A 22,153-nucleotide genomic window follows, 5' to 3' on the forward strand; every position below is an offset into this window, starting at 1 on the left:
CTAATGCATTCTATTATTTCTAAAGCATCTTGAATATATTTCTAATGGATTCTACTGCTCATTTTGTCTAAATCCCGTCGGAGCTAATTTTACAGGTATAATTTTACGCCGTAGAAGTCTCCAAGGTAAATTCGACAAATCTGGTTTTGTATATTTTGCATTTTCCACCTCTGATTCATGGCCAGGACTGATATCAGTTGAAAATTTTCAATTTTAATATGGGGAAAAAAAATCCCCAAGGTAATCCAGTAATTCTACACGTATAATATTGTATACTTAACACAACTTATTTAATTCTATTTTTATATTTTTTAGAAAATTAATAATTAAATTAAAAAATAAATAGAACACAAAAATGATAAAATACAGACGGACAGAGTGAGGGGCTCAGATCTGAGAGAGCTGAGGCAGGGGACATGACACCGCCATGGCTGCAACCCACCCAGTTGCGCGTACTGTTCACGCGCCCTCTACCGGTGGTTGCCCAGCCAAGATACAGGTCAAATTAACCCAATGCCCCACAGGGTTTGCTATTATATCGTACACTATTATCATCACAGCCTCTCTTGTATCAAACAATATCACCACCACCTCCATTCTCACCAACGATAGACATCTATCTATCTATCATAATTCGTTTAGTTTCATATATATATGTATGTGTACGAGTGCGCGCATAAACACGAGGGAGAGAAATTGAGAGAGATTCAGAGAGAGAGAGAGAGAGAGAGAGTGTGTTAAGGGCAGTTGAGTTATGTGTGAGAAATCATGGGCTAAACGGTAGGGGCAACTGCCCTGTAAAACCATGCCTCCGGCAGCCTCATTCTTTATTAGCAAACCCTAATCTCTCTCTAAGTCCCTCCTCTCTCTTTCTCTCTTTTTATACCCAACATTTTTCTCTCTTTCCCTCCTTTACCCCTGCCTTTTTTACTGTATCACTGTATCTTACTCAAATTTTAACTACTAAGGGGTAGTTTCGTCATTTACATCACAAGCTTTGTTTCTTAAATACTCCGTAATTATGGAATCATATAGTAAAAAACTGACATTTTCTTATAACAATTACTACTAATTTACAAAGTAAACACATTTTCTTATAAGACAGAATCCATAGTCTTTTTCTTTTATTTTATCAGTATAAATACAATGTATAAGAAGCATATGCACACGAAAACTGTAATATAATCCTCTGGTAGCTGTAACAAAATAATTCGAAGGTTCGGATCTTACAAAAAAGCTTCAGTGATAAATAATTTCTAAGAAATTGTATGACTAAATATCAAAACATAATAAGAATATCTTGATCGAATTTTTAAAAAAAAATGACCTAGTGCTGCTTTTTAAACTTCATGATTCATATGAAATGTCTTCCTCCTTGTTTCAGTGAAGTTTGATGTACAACTTCTCCTTTCAAAGTAACCAAGTATGTCACCTGCCAAATAAAAAAACTATTACAAAATATTGCTGAATAAATGCTTTAACATATTATCTCCTGAAACATGATTAATGACTACTGCATAAAAGTCTCCATACTTACAATCTCTATAGAGCCAACTCGGTGAAGAAGGAATCCATTTCCAACATCGCTGCACAATCCGAAAAGAGGGAAAGAACTATTAGAGAACAACCGATACACTTGCACTTCTAAAAATGGCGATTCTTTTGTTTGTTATACCTGTGAAGTATACGTTTCTCATTTATGCTCGTGAAATAAGGTCCTCTCCTCATTTCAGTAATGTTGTGGATGTGAGTCATACCTTCTTTCTGGACGTTACCATTACATGACTGCGCACTAAGGTATGCATCCTAAAGAGAATTTAACAGAGATTAGGATTCGCTTTACAGAGTCCTCACATTAAGCATCAATCTGTTTTTCATTTGACAGAAGGACATTATTTATCTTGAAATAGAGATATGGGAAAGGGACATTATGTACAGTCTGAACTAGTTTAGCTTTAAGATTTAGTGATATTATATATGTTAAGTACGACTCTTCGAAGAAACATATATCACAGCTCAGTTCACTTGCCACTCCATATTTCAAAAACTCACGGTACAGGTCTGATTTCTGCGGACCATCATCGCAACCTTCCAACGACTGGGACCCAACAACAATGCGCCTGTAGTAAAAGGAAGGGAGAAAGGTAAAAATGCGACAAACTAGTGCCAATATTTAACCTAGGAAAAGGAATCAGGGTAATCTGTATGAAAATAGGAATTAAATATCAAAGCATATGAATATAATTGTAATTTCAGAAAAAGCGGCATAAATAGATTGAAATGACGGCTACGTTCCTCAGTATCTTTAAGTAAATTATGGTCATACTGAAGTGGGTCAGTGGAATTTGGACATTCTGACTTCCATTGCTATGTTGAATTTTCCAGAATGATAGGCGCACAAATCAAAACCCCTCCGATGCAGACAAGTTTAGCTTAAGTCTTTACACCTAGTTTTACTATGGGGAACAGCAGGTAATCTGCAGATTCAAGCATGCCATGTGATGCGGACTAGTTCAGTTTTTAGTCTTTGCACCTAGTTTCACTATGATGAACAGAAGGTAGTTTGCACATTCAAGTATGCCTGCGTGATGCTGTTTCATAAATCACCAGAGTCCACAATAATAAAGAAAGCATAGTGTGATCTTACCAGTCACTAGTGCTGGCTTTGAGCAGGTTAGTAAGCCGATGTATTCGATGATTGCCACTGCCAGTAGAATTATCCTAAGTCAAAATGTCGAGATATTCATTAGAAGTAGAATACTATTCTGAATTCTCTCAGATTTATTATAGTAATCAATCACAGGACAATATATCTCCTTCTCAAAAACAAAATGCAATCAAGATGAAAGAATCAAGTCATTTGTGTATGCAAAGTGATTGATCTAGAAGATTCTAGCTTAGTGACATGCCATGTCATTTGAAATTAAATGGAACTGCAGCCAGGTAAAAGCATAGACGGGAGGAACCAAGGCTGTTGGTCAAAGAAGTTGATCTTTGCCAATTTGCTTGATGTTAGCATCGACCCAGATCATAACAATTGCGGATAGACGGTGCCAGAAGTTCTGGCCCTTTGAGACAGTTTTTTGTATTTACTTTTGCGCTGAAGTTTTCGATATAAATTGTTCAACCAGAATCAAGGGAAACCAATTTTGTCCAAGAGCTCTTAAAAAGGAAGTTTTAGTGAAAGGAAAGTCCATGCCAGGTATGGCCATAGTATTTCAGAAGTGATATGTACATGATTATGTAATAAAGTGCTATCGACAAGTTCCACGTATTGGGGGGCACTTCAAACTAACATTGATCAATGGACATTGTTGGTGCGAACAAATGGTCAAGCATAGATAATTACAGGGAAGAGAATCGGAAGCTTGTGAATAACAATGACTGCAACAGGCGCACACACACACACACTTAACGAGATAGATAATGACAGAGAGAACTCCAACAAAATTCCGCTCTCTGCACATTGCAATATAAGATGTAAAGAATTAACTATGCATGAGGCACACCTGTTTGAAGTCGGCGTGGTAAAATATTACATCTAGCACATTTTGGTCTGGGATTTTAATCTGTTTAACTACGTAACCAAGCTCTTCTCCTTCTCCTTTTAGAATGCTAGTTGTGTACCTACATTTACAAAAGTAGCAACTTAAGGGAGTCTAAAACATAAAATCATGAAACTATTAAGCATAACATTATGGAATCACACAACTTTGCAAACAAGTACTACAAAAAGATAGTTGATATCAAATTAGATAACTACTTGAAAAGATTTACCATGGAACTTTTAGCGACTGAAGGTGATGAGTAGCCTGTTTAAGAAGATCTGTTAAAACTTGTCACACATTTATAAAAAAAAAGCCAGAAGTTTGTTACATCAACACATATTCTGATTTAACACAACACTAATGCGGCCATGACCAGACTTCATGTATCAATACTAGAAATGCAAACCTCTTTAATGATTCAACACAAGCCCCCATAAATGATACAGCAGAAACCCCAAACTAGCTACTTCAGCGACATGGGCAGATTCAGGAATCAGAAATCTGGCACTTGCACTTATATATGTAATTATGTACTAATCAATAAGAAATCTCCAACTCAAGTAAGCATGAACAGTGACAAGCTTAAGATTTTAAACTAAGAGCAGAAGTGCTATTAGTGCAAGGGAATGAGGGGGCTTTTGGATTGTTGAGGTTGATGTTAATTAGGAATGATGTGGAATGTCAAGCAGTGTGTTGCAACTTGCAAGTGATCTATGTGGTTGATAAAAATCCTCAAACTTCTAAATTAAGAGCAGAAGTGCTACCAGTGCAAGGGAATGAGGGGGCTTTTGGATTGTGGAGGTTGATGTGAATTAGGAATGATGTGGAATCTCAAGCAGTGTATTGCAACTTGCAAGTGATCTATGTGATTGATAAAAATGCTCATCCAAAGACTAGCACATGGATTAAGGTTCCGATTCTTATTAAACGGGGTTCATTTCCAACCAAACTTCCCCAAGTTCACCATCTCTAAAGGTAACCAAATCTCATTTTTTCTTCCTTCCTGAAGAGAATTTACTCAATTCTAAACAGCTATTTTTTTACATATATAGAAGTCAATTGATCAAAAACAAGATGTGCGGAAGTTAAAAACAAAACTTGAGAAGAAAAAACGAGAGAAGTCTTACATTCTGCAAGAACGGATCATCCTGGCCAAGCTCGCTAAGATTAACTACAAACTGTGCATTGTACAGCTTTATCACCTTCCCCATCTAACATTTCATTGAAATTCCAATCAGAACACCGAAAATTTACAAAATTAATAAACATTTAGAGAAAACTAGACAGACTACAGCATAACAAAAGATTAAAACGTGCGTGTGTGTGTGTGTGTGTGTGTGTGAGAGAGAGAGAGAGAGAGAGAGAGAGAGAGAGAGAGAGAGAGAGAGGGAGAGGGAGAGGGAGAGGGAGAGCGAGAGGGAGAGCGAGAGGGAGAGCGAGAGAGAGAGAGAGAGAGGGAGGGAGAGAGACTAACCAATTTGAGAAGAAGGGTTTGGTGATTAGATGCTCGAGAGCCTCCTCCAACACTAACAAAATAAAAATCATTAGGATTGGTTTGAATTGTGTTTGATCTATGAATGTTGTCAATAGAGTGACCAATGTTGAGAGCTACAAACAGAGCAACGCAGAGACAGAATTGAGTTACAATTGTTATTTTCCATGTTAACGATCTCTCCATTGCTAAACAATCATTCCACACTCATAAATCTTCTTACAACTCACTCTGCTCATTTAACACACCACCCAGCCACAGCCACAAGATCACATGATATGTCCTTAACGCACATGCAATCAAGAATACATTTCAAATAGCAGAATTTCATCTCAGCCGTATAATAGAAGTATTTAACTAACAAAATAAATGGCTGAGATCATAGTGTCAGAGAAGCGGGTTTGTTTATTTGGCGTTCATCTCAGATTCTCGGTCCATCCTGTGAAAAAACAAATCAGAACAAAACGATAAAAATTGTGCAGTGTAATTATATAAATATGTAAAATTTAATCATCTAAAACTAAACCGCACTGATTTTATAACATATAAAAAATCAACTTATTCAATCGATTATTATTTTATAATTTGTCCCTGAAGATTAAAATAATAATATAACATATATCCATTTAAATCTGAAAAATATGTATATATATAAAGGATCCAAGAAAAATGAATAATGATGTCTTCAACGCAGCCCTCAAATGATAAACACAAAACAAAATTAATGATTACACCCAGAGTATACAAGAAATCAGCAATCGACTGATTAGTTCTATTTTTTTACTCGAGATTCAGATGTGTGATTAGGACATATTTGACATTATCGAGTTGATGATTGAATTCATTTTTTTATTAAACTCCTTGCTTTCAAGTTTTTACAATATTTTTATAATTATAAAACTTCTAATCATGATTGTTCGACAGTGTTTAGTTTTTATCAGCAGTTGGAACATCACAAATGCGTGTCTATATTTTTTTATTGTTATTATTCTCAACAATTTTGACATAGAAAACTGTGCTATTTTTTTCACGATTTGAATTTATCTTCTGAAAATGACCAAAACTCGTTGCAAGACAAGTTAATTGCCTTCTGGCATTGAACTGTGTCATCCTTTGCTATCTAACAATATGCAGATTCACATTTCTGAAGTGGCTGGAACCATCAAGCATTAGCTGCTTAATGTTATAAATATAAAATATATAAAAGAAATTAAGTGCGTGCCACCAGTATGATAAAACTATAAAAATCTGTTCAAGATAATAAAAACACTGCAATGCGGTCATAAACCCCTACTAGCCCCACCAATGTGCTTCTAAAAGGCTACATATTTCAGCACCAGTATAGACTTTCATAAATCGGTTATCAAATGTATGCTTTCTATGCCCATCCAAAAAGGACTGAGAAAAATATTAGTATAGATAAATATAGCATTAAGCTTCTAATCACCCCGATCAAGCATGTCCACAAAAGTTATTCTTCTTGGAAAACGGGGTGGCAACCTCAAGTACATGGCATCCTCGATCTGGATAGGCAAGTGGGTGGCAACAATCACAATCCCACCCTGCTTTCTATGTTCTGCAATAACATGCTCCAACAACTTTACTCCATCGTCATCCAGTGCCACTGATGGCTCGTCGAGCAACCAAATGGGCCTGTCTATGGCAAGCAATCTTGCAATTTGAAGCCTTTTTCTCTGCCCCATGGAAAGCAATCTTGCTTTGTCTTTAGCCAATCTTCCAAGCCCCATAAGTTCCAGAGCAGGTAGTGCTCTCCCTTGCTTGCCTTCAAGAACTTCGAACCATTGTACATTGTCGAGTACTGTAAACTTGTCTTTGACAGCATCTTTTAGGGAGAGCCAGTTTAACTGAAGCTTGTACTGGTGAAAAATTCCAGATTTAGTTATATCATGACCATTCCAGAGGATCTCTCCAGCTGATGGTTTAGAAAAGCCAGCTAGCATACGCAAAAAAGTGCTTTTGCCTGACCCATTGGTGCCGGTAAGCACGAGTGCACCACCATCATGAACTGATACATTTACGTGACGAAGAATTTGCTGGGCATTTCTCATGCAAGAAACATTATTTAAGAGCAGTCGAGGGAGAGGAGGTTTTCGGAGAGACATTGATAGAGGTGGGAATTGTAACAATGCAATTAGACTACAAAATGTATATAGAGCGTCTCAAATGTGCAGAACAACGGACTACTCTAATATCTTAGTATGATGAGAATTTAGTTTTATGTTGTTAGATGAAGCAGAATCCAGGGGGCAGCTGCAACCGGGAGAACTTGCCTGTCACAAATATGCAAAAACACAAGAATAAGTAGTATGATATCAAATATCTCAAATACGAGCATTAATGACATATAGGCAGTAAAGGCATATAATGAAAATGTTAATTCATACATGTGTGGGTATACACTCTGGTAAAACGATTGCAGCACAGGAAACTCATGTGCATGTTCTATATAATAAATGTTCTGATTAAAAAAATAAAAAAATTAAGACTGTAAAATTTACAAAAGAATTCTTTTCCCACATATAGTATTACTGTGCCTGGTGTTGATAATATGATGTATAATCCTGTGTGTGTATATATATATGGTGAAGCCTGGAAATTTGCAGCTGAACATGACCCAGACAAGACAAAAGGAATGGTATCAGGAAGGATAGAAACACGATATGATTGTAAGATGCTACGACCCAACAGCCAGCAGTGTTAACTTATTCGAGAAACAAAATGAAGAAAGGCCAAAAGGGTCTTTTGGACTGACTGAAGGGCAAAGAAGTAATTGAACTTTGGAAGAGGGATAAGTAGTAAGAAGAATAGGGTTTGGGGTATCGAATTATTGAGTCTGTTATTTTGTAGTAACCAGGAGAGTACCCACCTCTCGAAAGTGGGCAAGCTCAGTGTCAATTAGGGTTTCCATTTCTTTTGAATCGTTGTAATCAGTAACAATCAGTTCAGTAATTATATTACATCGTCCCTTTTGCTTACATTTCACTAGCTCTATTGTATTTCATTGATCGAGTCTCTAGCATAAGATGATCTGTGGAAATCCTGAAAGAGTCTCTTCCTCTCAATATAAGATTTGCCCTTTAAAATTATGCATTAGTTAATATTGATGAAAAATGTGAAAGCAAAGAAGCTGCATAAATAATGAAGCAGAAATGAATCAGAAACTCACATATCAGTACAATAAATAATTATCAGCAACGTTGTCAAAAGCCGAATCCAAAATTTGCAGAACTGACACAATGCACAACTGAAATTGACATATACTATCAAAAAAATTTGGCAATCAAATGAAATAAAATAAGATCTACACTCATCACTGGATATGATTAATACTTGCAAGTAATTACTTAGGTTATAAAGAAAAAAGGTCTCCACCAGTCCTATGTTGTTTTTCTTTCGATTATCCTCTATGCAGACTTAATATATTAACTACTTTTTTATTCAGCATTACTAAAAACTTTTAAACCGGGTTCAATATATCAATTTAGTTATAATAAGCTATAGCGTGTGTAAATATACTTGAGATGTACTATTATGATGAAAACCAGAAAATAATGTATATTCCATTCTTATTTAATCTACTATTAACAAAATTTGCATACAATCAAGAACACAAATCAAGCCAGACGTCGAGAACAAGTTTTCCAGCTGCGATAAATATCAAACACCATGGGGGCACTACAAGAAATTAGCTAGAGCCCATAATTATAAGCTTAATTTCATGTGGATACGAAATACAGATTCATTACATACACATAAACTGGTTCGATTTGAGAATTGTACAATCAACATAAAAAGGAATGCAAAATCCAGGGTTTGTAATGTAACGCAGCAATAATAATAAATCTACAATTGATTAAGTTAGATTGGAAAAGATAGAAATGCACCTTTAGATAATCAATGGAGTATTGCAGGTAGATTAATTTTCTCAGCTGGACTGCTCAGCCTCAGCTGCGTTTTATTGTCCGACCAAACACTCCGTGCTTCGTCCCCCTCATTTCTCGGCAATTTTTTCCACCGCTCTCACAGGCATTTTGAGACTTTATGATGCTGATCTAGAATCTTTTTTATTTAAAAAAAAAAAGAGTAAAAAAAATATTTTGTGAAATTATATTTTCTTAATTTTTCTCAATTACTGTACTAACTAATCATGTTTTTGTTAAACCTAATAACTAATTATGTTTTTCTTTCGTAAACACTTTAGTTTAAGTGATTAAAAATAGACGACACCTTCTCACTAATCATGTTTATTTCTAATAATTTTTTAAATTAAGTTATCAAAATTGAAACACCACATCCCCACAAAAACCTAGGTACTTAACATTTTCTTCTTTCAGACAAAAAATGGAAAATGCTAGGCAATTTAAGAACTTAAAAATATTAGATTATTTATAAACTGTTTCCAAACTTTTCTTTTAAAAAATCTAATGACAATAATTTAATTAATTAAACTCATATTAATAATAAATAATACATATTCACATAAATCATCCAATTAAAATCAGTCACTTATTTTTTTCCCCTAAATTAATCTAATAATAAAAAATCATACGTCATCTACACCAATGATCAAGTCGAACAAACAGTAAATTGCAATCACCAGTTCTCATAAAGAGACAGTTAAACAATATTTTGAAGAAAATGTATATACAAATGCAAGTACCCGCTTCATGCATTTTTGTTGAATTACTAGTACCCTCTTCATCATTTCCAGATTGATCAGAACTGCGATTCCATACAAATTTTCATTACCAAATCAAGACCCTGCTTACAATTAAGAAGCAAAAAACAAAACTCTCATCAAGGAGAGAAAACAACCGTCAACGCCACAAGAAAATTGCCCTAAAAAAAAGATGGTTTTATCGGCGCGAAGAATCTATAATATCTTGAAAATATCAATTATAACATGGTCGAGATTCCCATGTACAACAACTAAAATTCATTTAAAATGTTTAAAAGTTGTCGACATGACAAGAATAACGATTTATTTGTCTATTACCGTTACCCTTTAATTATTAATAATATATTTTTCACGCCATTCTTGTATTGCCTTCATTTTAGAAAAACTACATATATGTGAAGTTTTAAAAGATTTTTGAAAAATCGGATATTTTATTCCAAAGCGAAGAATCCAGAGTAAGAATTGAAAAATCGTCAATTATAATTTTATGTTCGAGTTTCTTGTATACAACAATTAAAATTCAATAGATAAAATTTGAATATGGTCAGCTCTACGAGAATAACGATTTATTTGTCTCATACTCATTAATCAACAAGAATATATTTTCACACCATTTTTGCATTGTCTTCATTTTAGAAAACGTTCCAAACTTTAAACGTTCAAAAGTTTTTTGAAAAAAAACCGGGATTTTACAAAAATGTAAAGATAAGATATTGAGGTGCTGAATGGATGCAAGCGTTCGTCAATATAGAAATAAGATATCAATGTGCAAAGTTGATGCGAGCGTTCATCAATATAGATAAGATATTGATGTGTAGAGTTGATGCGAGCGTTGGCCTCGCCAACGCTCGCCTCAACTTGAAGATCTGGCATAGAGAAGATCAGCTCAAGTCTAACCGGTTCCACGGCAGAGATGAGATCAGCTCGGTTCCAAGGCAGAGATGAGATTGGCTCAATTCTCACTTGTTCTGAAAACCAAATATACTGCCAGGTAAAAAACTACTGGTCTAAACTGAAAGGGGTCGGCATCCCTCACATGCAGCTTCTGAGATTAATGGAAGTCGCTGATAGTTAAGCATTTTGCTGGTATTACCTCTAGGGCAGAGAGAAATGATGGGAGTGTAGAATACGGGATTGTTAAGTAGATATGACACTAGTCTAGAGCCTATAAGTAAACACTGACTCGAGGTTATTCTTAAGGGCCTCTGCTGGCACTTCACCGACTTAACTTGGAATTTGCAGTCAAAGGTAAAAACATAACAAGCCTGGGGGTAGGCCGCAGGGGTTTGATCAAAGTGCACACAGGGCTGGAATTCATCGTGCAAGGTTAAAACAGAGAAATATAGCAAGCTTGAGGGGCAGGCCACAGAGGTTTGATCAAAATTGCGCACATAGCAAGCTTGAGGGGCAGGCCACAGAGGTTTGATCAAAATTGCGCACAGTATATCAAATGATAGCTAAAGAATAGAGCTTGTGCAATCTATTTAACACCTCTTCACCCAATCCCAATATAGCAGGTATGTTGTTATTAGTCGGAACAGAAGTTGACTGTGATCAAGCCAAGTAATTATAAGACCAAGAAAATTAACAAGAAGACACTATAAACACAGATATTAAGAGAAACAGATTTTTATTCAACTTATGTAACTTTAATTTTCAAGGAGCAGCTTTATAATTCTCAACACCAAGACCATACAACACCCCAGCATACTTCTCAGGTGAGCCACTAAAAAAGCTTTCTTTCAACTTCATGAAGGCACGAGAAGTGAGCAAACTATCCGAACCAGCTTGGTGACAGATTCCAATTCTCTCAACTTCCAAAAGCTCAGCAAGCTTGTTCAGACCACCATGGAGACTGTTGCAGAACCTCATGAGATGCTTGATATCATAGAACACCGGGAAATACATTTTCAGCAAATCAAAGAAGCCCGCTTGTGTATCAGGCAGCTTCTGGCAAGTCAGCATCTTCAGCAAGTAACCAAAATCATAACCACTGTGAAAGGTCACCCATTGAACATTATCATTCAGAACAATCCCTGACGACATCAACAGCTCACCAAACTTACCAACATCAATACCCTGCTCGCTGTTTCTCTGAAAATCAATACCACACTGAGTCAGAAGCTCAATTGAGTCATTAGCATAGGCATCTTTCTCCAAATCAAACTCACGGAAGTTGAACTGCCAGATACATCCCTTGTCAGTCCCACAAGTCGGCAAATTCCCTTTGTCATCAGAAAAGGTAAGACCTAGCTGAATCAACTTCAACATATCAACATTAGCCTTCAAAGTGTGGAAATTGTATTCTGTCGAGCTCTTGAAAGTCATAATCGGCCTGATAACAATGCCAGGGAACTCTGTATCCATAGCCACGAAAGGATAGTCATCAACAATTTCAGAAATTAATGCAAACTCTTGTTCAAGATTGTCACTCCATACTTCCCTTATCTGAATCGAATCATCTGTCGACAGCATCGCCATTATTCGAACCAACAGAGATATCAGAACACCAAATCTCCACCACAAAACCGAATTTGGCAACATACAACACAACTTTAACCACTAATCTGCAAGCCAAACAAATCATACCAAACAAATTAAACCCCCAATCTCAAAAATCCAAATCAAAACAGACCTAAATTCACAACACAAACAAAAAACATCAAACAGAAATGAAATTCACAAGATCTTACCTTAAACGAGTACTTTTGTTCTGTTCCGAGAGACGCTAGCTCCGATTTGCAAGAGTTATACTTTTATTTATGAACTGATTTATTTGGATTTAATTATTTATTTGTGAGTGAATGATGAGAAGGGAGAGAAAGGTGAAATTGATTTGGGGAAATGAGTAAAGGCGGTCAGGTTATTACAGGACATAAAGAAATGAAAGATGCTGTTTGGTCTGAAGAGAGCGATTGAACGAACCCTAACTCCACATTGTAACGCACTTGCGAAGTGAGGGGCTAGGCTATCTTATGTTATGTTTGTACGAGGAGGAAGATATAGAGAAGCGGATTACAAAGTGGTGTCTAGAATGCCCCACAGATGCTTGCACCCATCATGTGCCTGTGTAGATACAGATTATTGTATGTGATTTCATGTGTGATATCTCTGCAATATCAGAAAATTATTGTCAGTATTATAGATTAAAGGGTGAAATTTGTATCTAAATTTCAGATTTTTATGATTTGTTTGTTGTGTAAATGTTAAATAGGAGTTGGATATGTTTATTTTAAATTTTGTTACGCGGGAATTTAAAATTACCGTTAATATAGATAAAATGGTAGGTGGATATGTTTATTTAAAATCATTTTTACGAGATTTGAAATTATCGCGTTAATACATACGTTAGAAAAAAAAAAAGTATAATATATTGATATTAATTTAGAAGAATGATCGTCATCTGTCTGCTCTGCGCTATCATAGCAATATTGTTATTATTATTGGATTAAACGGTGAAATATTACCTAAATTCTAAAGTTTGTAAATATAAAATGGCAGTTGGATATATTTAGTTCAAATCTTACTTCGAAGGAATTTTATAAATTGCCTTAATGCAGATAAAATAACAGCTGAATATGTTTATTTTAAATCTTATTTCGCGGGATCTTTTAAATTAACGTTAATATAAATGACCAAAAAAGCTGGTATAATATATTGATATTACTCGTGGAGGATGATAGTCGTCTATATCTAAAATAGAGTATATAATAACAATAAATTTTATCCATTTTGAATTGATCTCTTCACATAATGTCTTCAAAACACTTAGAGTTGTACGGCAATACGAACTCTGATGTTGCTATAAGATTAAATGGTGAAATTAGTACATAAATTCAAGAATTTATGATTTTGCAAAATAGCAATTGAATATATGTGTGTGTGTGGAAATTAGCTTATTATTTGTAATTATTTTTCAATTTCTATCAACACAGTTAAAAGAGAAGAAACAACCGTTTTAACTCAATTTAATCAATTTCAAAAATTTTTGTCATTTATATGCCGTAACAAGTAGTTAATCTTATCTTTTTAACGTCATCAAAATCCAGTTACCCGTCATTCTTATACCCTCAGGTCCAATTAACGAACGTCGAACGTACACGTAAAGCATGACACGCAAGGGAAAAGTTAAAACCCTTGATATTTTCTTGCTATTTTTTTAATTTTTCAAATTATTTGTTCACAATAATTTATTAAAAATAAATATTTTATAATAAAATAATCATCAAACATGTGATCCCATCGATATAGCATCATTTATTTATAAATAAAAAATAATGACAGAGACAGTTGAAATTTACGAAATAAAATCTTGTATATAAAAGATATAAATGGAGTATGTGATTTTGAATTTTGTGTAACGTTTATCCACATTTTCTTTTATGTACTTATCAATATACTATTTTTATACATTTCTCATATTCATTATATTAACTTATCATTTTTATATAATTTCATATGTGTTATATCTATCTTTTACATCAACTATCTTCTTTTATATCTTTTTCAATTTTTATCTGTCCTATTCATTTTTCTTTGACTCTATCTTTTTCTTTTATGTATATTATCTTAGCACACAACTCTATCTTATAATACGAGTCAATCAAATTCTAGTTTATTAATTTTGAGAATAAAAAATATATATGTAAATTATATATATATATATATATATATATATATATATATATTAATGATCAATGTTATCTATTTTTAACATTGATATAGCCCTTATCATTTTTCAACAATAACGACACTTTCTCAGATTTCCTCAAATCCGTTGCCATTTTTGATTAATATGTGCACATATACATTCTTTGATCAATAAAACGAATATTTGTGCTTTCAAAAAAAAAAAAACGAATATTTGTCAACAAATATAATAAACATATATATTTGTAAATACTAAATACTACTCTCTCTATCTCAAATTAGATGAGCTCGTTGACTTCGGGCACACATTTTAAGGTTCATTGACCGCATAGCTACATTATTTATTTTTTAAATTTTTTTTTGCAAATAAAAATTTAAATATGAAATTTTTATTTACAAAAGAAAAATCAAAAAAAATATATTTCAGAACTAGACAATCAATGCACTTTAAGTTACGTGCCCAAAGTCAACTAACTCTATCAATGCACTTTAAGTTACCTGCCCAAAATCAACTAATTTCTAATTTGGGATGGCGGGAGTACGATGCTAATAATAAGTAAAAATAAAGCGATAAGCCATACATGTCAGATTGTCAGCTGGCATCATCAGCCAACGCTTCGTCATTACGGGCAAGTTAGTACTATTGTTTAATAAAAATTGCCTACAAATATTTTAACCAATCAAAGATAAAACCTCATCGTTAGCTCTCGTAGCTCAGTTGGTTAGAGCACCCGTTTAGTAAGCGGGAGGTCTTGAGTTCGACTCTCAACGAGAGCATTTTAGAGTTTTCCCAACCCTATCGGATTCTCACGAGGATTTGCTACCAATAATATCTTGTTTCCAGGTTCTATATCGGAACACCAGCTGCAATGCCGTTATTGTATCCATTTATATTTTGTGCGATTGAGTTATTTGTGCATTATGTTGGTCACACATCTAACTTGAAGTTTGATTTCTACTTCGCTATGCATCACCAAAATTTCTTTTTCATCACTATTTCTCTAACACAGATCCTCTGCATGCAGGACTATGGCGAATAAAGTGAAGTTCTGCATGCATTCTGATTTCCAGGAGCATTCGAAGTCCCATCAAGCCCAGTGTCTTCCATGGAGACAGGACTCTTAGGAAGCTTTTCTCGGCATATTAACTCCGGCAGCTTGATTCTTCCCAATTCAGACTGATTATCGAACTAACAATGAAAATGGTTCAGTGCCATCTTGTAAGCAATTCTAAGCAAAATAGAAATCTTGAAAACTCAGTCACTGGATGCGCAGAGAATTCTATGAGATCACAAAACAATGTCCAGCTTTACTTCCAAAGTACGCTAAGTTCTTATGAATTCATATTTACAACAGCATAAACGACGGTGATTAAAGGTTTGCTTACATTTAAAGTTCAGAGTTTACTATTGACATTTGCCTCACTGGATCATGAATAACAGAAGCAGGCTGTAAATTGTTTTACAGGTTGTTACAGAAGCATCATTGAAACCTGCTTACAGATCATTCAAAACTACCCAATATCTTTTATGAAAGCTATTTGATGTTGTCAATTTGGTTCATCCCAATTGCAGATGAATAATAGTGGGATTCAAGTTCTGTAAGGCTAGCAGCAGCATCGTCTCCAATTCTAGCCAACATGCCATCTGTTTCGTCTGCCAGCTGGTTTAGTTCCTCTGTTCTTTGCTCCACATGATCATTAAGGGTTGAAAACCTTGAAAGGGTGGTTGTCTGTTTTAACTCTGACACCAGCTTAAGCAATGAATCGGCTGACTGAACCTGTTATTCACATATCATAGCTCTTTTGAGTGAAAAGTGGTGAAAATGTGTGTAGAAGCTATGAAGCATGCATACAGAGTGACACAAGTTCCTTCAAGCCATTTTGTTATAAGTGGACAAATAAGACAACTTTGTGCGACACCAGTGTTTGTCAATTTTCTTTCTTTGTTTAAAAAATCTTTAGCAACTAGAAGTTTCCAACAAGGGGAACAAGTCTAGCAGGGCTCCTAAAGTGGCAGCTCACGGTAGCCGTCTAACCCTGCTAATTCATAATAACAATAAACAGTTAAAGGCCAATCAGAACCACATCAGACCTTCAAAGGCGAGTCAAAACCACAATCAGCCGTACACCAGATATACACATAATTCAGAATTCCATGCAAGAGTTTTACTGAATATAAGGCATAACAATATGTCAACTTATTTCCTTGTCAATCCGCAATAGTTTGATACTGATGGTTCACAAAACATTTCTATGTATGTAAAGATTTGAGATGGCATCCTCGTACCATTCTGGATGCACGCATCTTCATCATCAAAGCCTCATGTGAATTTCTGACAGGTTGATCATTAACCTGCAATGTGCAAAATGCTGTTAGTCTATGTCTCTATGGCATTTGTTCAATCTGATGCAAACTTGAGCCTCTAGATCACATGACAACCTGAACACTTGCAACAATTAAGAGCACAAACGTAAATAAAGAATGATGAGCGTAAGTGTATTGGACTGACAATGCTACACTCACATTAGGATGATTTGACCTATATATAGTCACTTTTAAGATTAACAGTTCATAAATATCATAATCTATACCGTCAGAACTTACCAATAAAAAAGTACTTCCGGATAAGGAAAAGTTAATAATGATGTTTGAGCAAAAAAATTAACCATTTGGTATTTGATTGTGACAAATAAACCATTTAACAAACTCCACTTCTTCCCGAACCGACATTGCTATATGCAAAAGGATAGGGAGAAAGAGAGTACCCTAGCAACATTGACGATGAATTTAAAACTGTCAACAAGAGTTCCGATGTCATTGTCGACTCTCTGCTGCAATGTCTTCTGCTTTTGAGCAGCAGCAAGCGCAGCTGCAGCCGTAGGACCACGACCAATTCCTCCAGCCCCTCCCTTGTTCATGATTGATTCCAAAGCCGAAACGGCTGTTACTTGTACAAGAAAATCAACCACACAATAACCTCGTTATACATAGCATGCTGTAATTTTTTCTGCTAACTAAAATTCTACAGGAACATATGTAAAAACAAAATGTACATATGTAAAAACAACCACAGATCATGAATGAAGTTCTAAAAACTCGACTTTCAACTCAACAGGAGATTTCGAAAATGTGATTATACTTGTCCGACATTATCGTCAAATTATGAAAACCTAAACCCCCAAAGTATTGCTAAAAGTTCACAACTATTTAACTCAAACAGCAAAGACGGATCTGGAAAATTAGGGAATCAAATTAACCTCAGTTTTGTAGAGTTAACTAACTTTTAATTGATGTAGATTATTGTAATTGATATTATTAGCATCCAGCTTGAATTAGATTAACGTATTAAATTATGTTCACAGATAGCGGACTTGTATATAAATAAACCTGTATAGAGTAGAGTGTATAGTTGGATTGCTGAAACTGCAGCAACGCTAGCAGGTTGGGTCTTTATATAAGCAGAGTGACGGGCTTTCACCCCGCTGAAAAGTGAAACCGACCCGATCGGGACAGGATTTGGGTTTTCTATTTATTTTTGAACATTTTAGGTTAATTTTATTATGCTTTATGTTTTTCTATAAATTGATTATATAATTTTATTTTATCCTTTATTTGTCATTTTTATCTTAATTATTAAAATATAATATTCAATTATAATATTATATCATTATAAAGTTCTCATAAATTCAGATTCGGAATCAGTTCATAATCTTTTACAAAATTGGATATTCGAATCCAATCCAATTTTTAATTTCTATTAAAAAAGTTAATTTTATTCATAACAACTAATCTATACTTCTATACTATACTTACTATACTATTAAAGCCGAAACATTGAAAGTTTGGTCGGTCGGTATTTGGGCCGAGTTATGGGCCTATTCATATAATGAAGTATCCTTTTTAGTTAAAATTATTATTTTTTATATTTTCTAACTAAAAAAACTCAATTTTCTAAAAATAATATTGTTCGACATGGCAATTATCCTTTCTAACTAAAACACGTTATCTTTTTCACAATCCTAACTAAAAATGGTTTTTTCTAAACATAAAACATGGAACACACGTATAAAAAGGACAATATTATTATATATCCACACTATATTATTAAAAGTAAAACATTAGTCGATACATGGGTCGAAATACGGCCTATATATTTAACCAATTATTCTTTCTAATTAATATAGATTATCTTATTTATATTTTCTAACTAAAATAACTCAATCTTCTAAAATAACATATATCAGCATAGTAATTATCTTTCTAACTAAAACACATTATCATTTTTAGATTTTCAAACTTAAAAAGACAGATCTTCTACGATTAACACGGGCGACACATACATAATAACCGGTGATATTTTTCAATTAAAATACATCAACATTATTTTTAAATACTCTAATGGTCTCAATTTAAAAGTAATATTATAAATCTATACTATACTTATATTATTATATCACTAAAGCTGAAATAGGAAAAGTTGTTGGTCGGTCGGTCGAGTTTGGCGAGCCTGTTGGTATTCGACCCGAACCTCTTTAATTTATAACATATTATAATATATTTTTTATTTTCTATTAGACTAAAATATTATAAATTAGATCAGTATGATGGGTCAATATTTGGATTACGCGTCTCTTTAACTTATAATATATTCTATAAAATATTATTAATTATTAATAACGAAATATTGATCGGTTGATATATATTTGAGTTTACAAATCTTCTTAAATTATAAAATATATAAAAAAAATATTTTAACATACTTATTAAAATATATATGTTCGACGTAATTCTTAATTAGCTATTTGACAGACTTAACTACTAAGAATTAATTCAGCTGTTAAATAAAAAATTTATTTAATCATATTATTCTATCATAATTTTATTTTCAAAAAAAGATTAGTTCAATTTAAATATATATAATAAAATAACAAATATTATAACCGCCCGTGCGTGCACGGGTTATAAGCTAGTAAACTAGTTAAAGGATATTGTAACAAATAACATATTAAATAAACCAATAAGTAATTCTTTATATAAATATTTTAATTATTTATTCTATTTAATAGATGATTTATACGAAAATCAGAAAATTTTCGAGATGAGTAAATGAAGGAGTTATTAATTTTTTTTACAGATATTCATTGATACTTAAAAATGATATCAAATTGAATATCAAAAATTATATTTGAATGACATAATATATTTTTGTACTCCACTTTCTACTTCATCAATGTTTGATGAATAACTTGTCCTTTTTTTAACAATATATATAACTTGGTTTGTGTTAAAAGTAGTTTTATCCTTAAAATCATAGTAACAATTATGATGATTGCCGATATTTGTAACATATTTGATAATGTCCTGAGAAAAACAATTCGAATCTTTATCTGTTTGAGTGTATAATTAGCACTTTCCTTGCAATCTTCCCATTAAGTCGACTGTCACCTTTAATTGGCTCTATTAGCTACTAACTGCCCTGCTTTGTTACTAATTACACAACAGAATATACTACTTTGATTTGTAAAAATTACAATTGCAGATATAACTATCCAATCTTTGAGGAAAATCAGCATACTAATTACACAATAAAATATAGTATTTTGATTTGCAAATTATATTTACAGATATAGCTGACCAATCTTTGAGGAAAATCAGCAAGGTGACAATGATTACAAACGGAAAGATTTTTGTACTTGCTAACTTTAAGAAGATCCTCTCATCATAAATATTATTACCCTGTAAAATCTCCTTAAATACATCAGTATTCTTGAAATAATCTCTCCTTTGTCTTGGCCAGATTATATGTACCTGGGCAAATTAACACATGCACACATTCAAAGCCCTGTCTTAATCTCAACATAATACAGGTATGCAAGTTCTTTATTTGTGATTACTCTTACAACGATTATATAAACACACATTCAAAGCTCTGTCTTAATCTCAAGTAATACAGGTATGCAAGTTCTTTAGTGATTCCTGTTACAAGTTCTTGCTGGTTAGTTTTGTATGTTAAATTTTAATGATTGTTTGTTATTACTTCTTATGAGTTGAGTAATTAAAGTTTGAATTCTCTTATAGAAATCTTGTGGTCGTATTATTTTGTGCTAGTGATAAGTTTGTTCTATAATTTTACGGAAGTAGACAGTGTTTGTAACATCCCACATTGTTAAATTGAAAAGTGATCAGTTCGAATGCCTTAATAAGCCGTGTCGAGCCAATGCAGGCTTACTATGTACTGATCCGGGCTCTGAAAGGGCTATTTTAAGCATGATTTTTGATGAAAAGTGTTTGGTGTCATGGTGTGCCTGACCAGGTATGAGCGAGGTGTCAGGCGCCACGGTGGATATGGAGAGGAAGGCTAGTTTAATCAGGACTAAGCGTGCAAGAAGCGATAACAATACTTATAGTTCCCGATTCAAGGGAGTGGTTGCTCTGCTGAATGGCCATTGGGGAGCCCAAATATATGCCAATCATCAGAGGATTTGGCTCGGGACTTTTAATTCGGAGAATGAGGCTGCAATGGCTTATGATAGCGCAGCCATCAAGCTTCGAAACTATGATTCCCACAGAAACTTCTCATGGTCAAGCATCAATGCAGAAGAACCAAAGTTTCAGCGTCAGTTCAGCACAGAAGAAGTGATTTGCATGATCAAAGACGGTTCCTATCCGTCAAAATTTTCTGATTATCTTAAGCTGCGTGGTCAATCAAAGGACTCGGAGAGTGGTGAGCTGAATTTCTCAGTGGAGCAAAAGAAAGGGGAGTTTCTGTGTTCTAAGCTTTTTGAAAAGGAATTGACACCTAGTGATGTTGGCAGTCTCAATAGGCTAGTGATCCCGAAAAAACATGCTGTCACTTATTTCCCCCGTTTGTCTCGTGGCAATGAGGCTAGTGGAGAAATTGATGACCTTCAGCTGGTTTTCTATGACAGCTCGATGAGACAGTGGCGATTTAGGTATTGTTATTGGAAGAGCAGCCAGAGCTATGTTTTCACAAGGGGCTGGAACGAGTTTGTGCGCGAAAAGAAGTTAAAATACAAGGACAGGGTTATTTTCTTCACATATTCTTATGTAGGTGCAACTGACAAGCTTGTGCAGAAGTGTCTGATGATTGATGTAGCTTATTACAGCGATAGCGTTGTCGATGAAACGAGTGATGATCTGGAGAGGAGCATGCATTTTGGCCAGGAAAATGTTGAATTGCAGAAGAATGGTGTTGACAATGATGCTGAGAAAAATGCTGACAAGGTCTTGCTAAAATCGAAAGGAGCAGCAGATGAACAGAAGATTGGCTTTAAGCTTTTCGGTGTACAGATCATCTGAATTCTGAACATGAAGGTTTTAACTATTAAGTTGTAATGCTTTCTCTTTCTAGTTGAAGAGAAAACTAACTTTGTGTTTCTGTTTAATTGTTCTGTTGAACTATCTGCTTCTCTTTACATTTATGTCAGGGTAACTTATTTGATAATGCTTTTAAAAAAGTTGTTGAATCAGTTTCTATTTATATTGTTTGTTGTGTGTGTGTGTGTGTGTTTTTTAACATAAACTAGTACAAACTGTGGGAGTGTTAGATTGTGAGGCCATTTAAATCACTGTAATTTGTTTTATGCTATGTTGGGATGATTTGTATTAAGAGATGCTTGGTATGATTATTAGATAATTTATGAGATTATGCTGAAACTGATATCTGTGACTGGTTGAATTAGTGAAGTGATTATCTCAACATCTTCGTTTTTCTGTTCTTACTTAACAAAAAAGCCCAATTC

The 22,153-nt window shown here is 34.1% G+C and overlaps 5 protein-coding genes, 1 long non-coding RNA gene and 1 other non-coding gene across 9 annotated transcripts; 3 read left to right on the forward strand and 4 right to left on the reverse strand.

Annotated features, from left to right (window-relative positions):
- Nucleotides 1–382: 382 nt before the first annotated feature.
- Nucleotides 383–5,469, reverse strand: LOC108218957 (uncharacterized). The gene is made up of 9 exons (XM_017392148.2): nt 5,023–5,469; nt 4,676–4,759; nt 3,778–3,812; nt 3,510–3,627; nt 2,648–2,721; nt 2,030–2,120; nt 1,676–1,806; nt 1,538–1,586; nt 383–1,432 (listed from the first exon to the last, which is right to left on the reverse strand). The coding sequence occupies exons 1-9, from the start codon at nt 5,224–5,226 to the stop codon at nt 1,355–1,357; spliced, it is 864 nt and encodes a 287-aa protein (XP_017247637.1). The 5' UTR covers nt 5,227–5,469; the 3' UTR covers nt 383–1,354.
- Nucleotides 5,470–6,239: 770 nt separating this feature from the next.
- LOC108216329 (ABC transporter I family member 1) lies at nt 6,240–9,105 on the reverse strand. 3 transcript variants are annotated; one of them, XM_017389067.2, is made up of 3 exons: nt 8,946–9,102; nt 8,228–8,305; nt 6,240–7,331 (listed from the first exon to the last, which is right to left on the reverse strand). In XM_017389067.2, the coding sequence occupies exon 3, from the start codon at nt 7,161–7,163 to the stop codon at nt 6,480–6,482; it is 684 nt and encodes a 227-aa protein (XP_017244556.1). In that variant the 5' UTR covers nt 7,164–7,331; nt 8,228–8,305; nt 8,946–9,102; the 3' UTR covers nt 6,240–6,479. The 3 variants fall into 3 exon arrangements, with proteins under 3 accessions (XP_017244556.1, XP_063948760.1, XP_017244555.1); XM_064092690.1 differs by lacking the exon at nt 8,228–8,305 and adding an exon at nt 8,038–8,136 and having other exon boundaries at nt 8,946–9,101; XM_017389066.2 differs by lacking the exon at nt 8,228–8,305 and having other exon boundaries at nt 8,946–9,105.
- A 1,859-nt stretch (nt 9,106–10,964) lies between these two features.
- LOC135152364 (uncharacterized) lies at nt 10,965–11,966 on the forward strand. The gene is made up of 2 exons (XR_010291446.1): nt 10,965–11,110; nt 11,160–11,966. It is a non-coding gene; the product is annotated as an uncharacterized LOC135152364 (long non-coding RNA).
- Nucleotides 11,353–12,824, reverse strand: LOC108216089 (probable CCR4-associated factor 1 homolog 7). The gene is made up of 2 exons (XM_017388765.2): nt 12,433–12,824; nt 11,353–12,306 (listed from the first exon to the last, which is right to left on the reverse strand). The coding sequence occupies exon 2, from the start codon at nt 12,281–12,283 to the stop codon at nt 11,396–11,398; it is 888 nt and encodes a 295-aa protein (XP_017244254.1). The 5' UTR covers nt 12,284–12,306; nt 12,433–12,824; the 3' UTR covers nt 11,353–11,395.
- Nucleotides 12,825–15,092: 2,268 nt separating this feature from the next.
- TRNAT-AGU (transfer RNA threonine (anticodon AGU)) lies at nt 15,093–15,166 on the forward strand. The gene has a single exon. It is a non-coding gene; the product is annotated as a tRNA-Thr (tRNA).
- A 531-nt stretch (nt 15,167–15,697) lies between these two features.
- LOC108218170 (mediator of RNA polymerase II transcription subunit 22a) lies at nt 15,698–17,800 on the reverse strand. The gene is made up of 3 exons (XM_064092683.1): nt 17,156–17,800; nt 16,677–16,742; nt 15,698–16,167 (listed from the first exon to the last, which is right to left on the reverse strand). Exons 1-3 carry the CDS (start codon nt 17,306–17,308, stop codon nt 15,925–15,927), a joined length of 462 nt encoding a protein of 153 aa, XP_063948753.1. The 5' UTR covers nt 17,309–17,800; the 3' UTR covers nt 15,698–15,924.
- A 2,911-nt stretch (nt 17,801–20,711) lies between these two features.
- Nucleotides 20,712–21,710, forward strand: LOC108217278 (AP2/ERF and B3 domain-containing transcription factor At1g50680). The gene has a single exon (XM_017390115.2). It carries the CDS (start codon nt 20,736–20,738, stop codon nt 21,708–21,710), a length of 975 nt encoding a protein of 324 aa, XP_017245604.2. The 5' UTR covers nt 20,712–20,735.
- The last annotated feature ends 443 nt before the right edge of the window (nt 21,711–22,153 follow it).

The sequence above is a fragment of the Daucus carota genome, chromosome 4 (genome assembly GCF_001625215.2).
Source record: "Daucus carota subsp. sativus chromosome 4, DH1 v3.0, whole genome shotgun sequence".
NCBI classification, from domain to species: Eukaryota; Viridiplantae; Streptophyta; class Magnoliopsida; order Apiales; family Apiaceae; genus Daucus; species Daucus carota.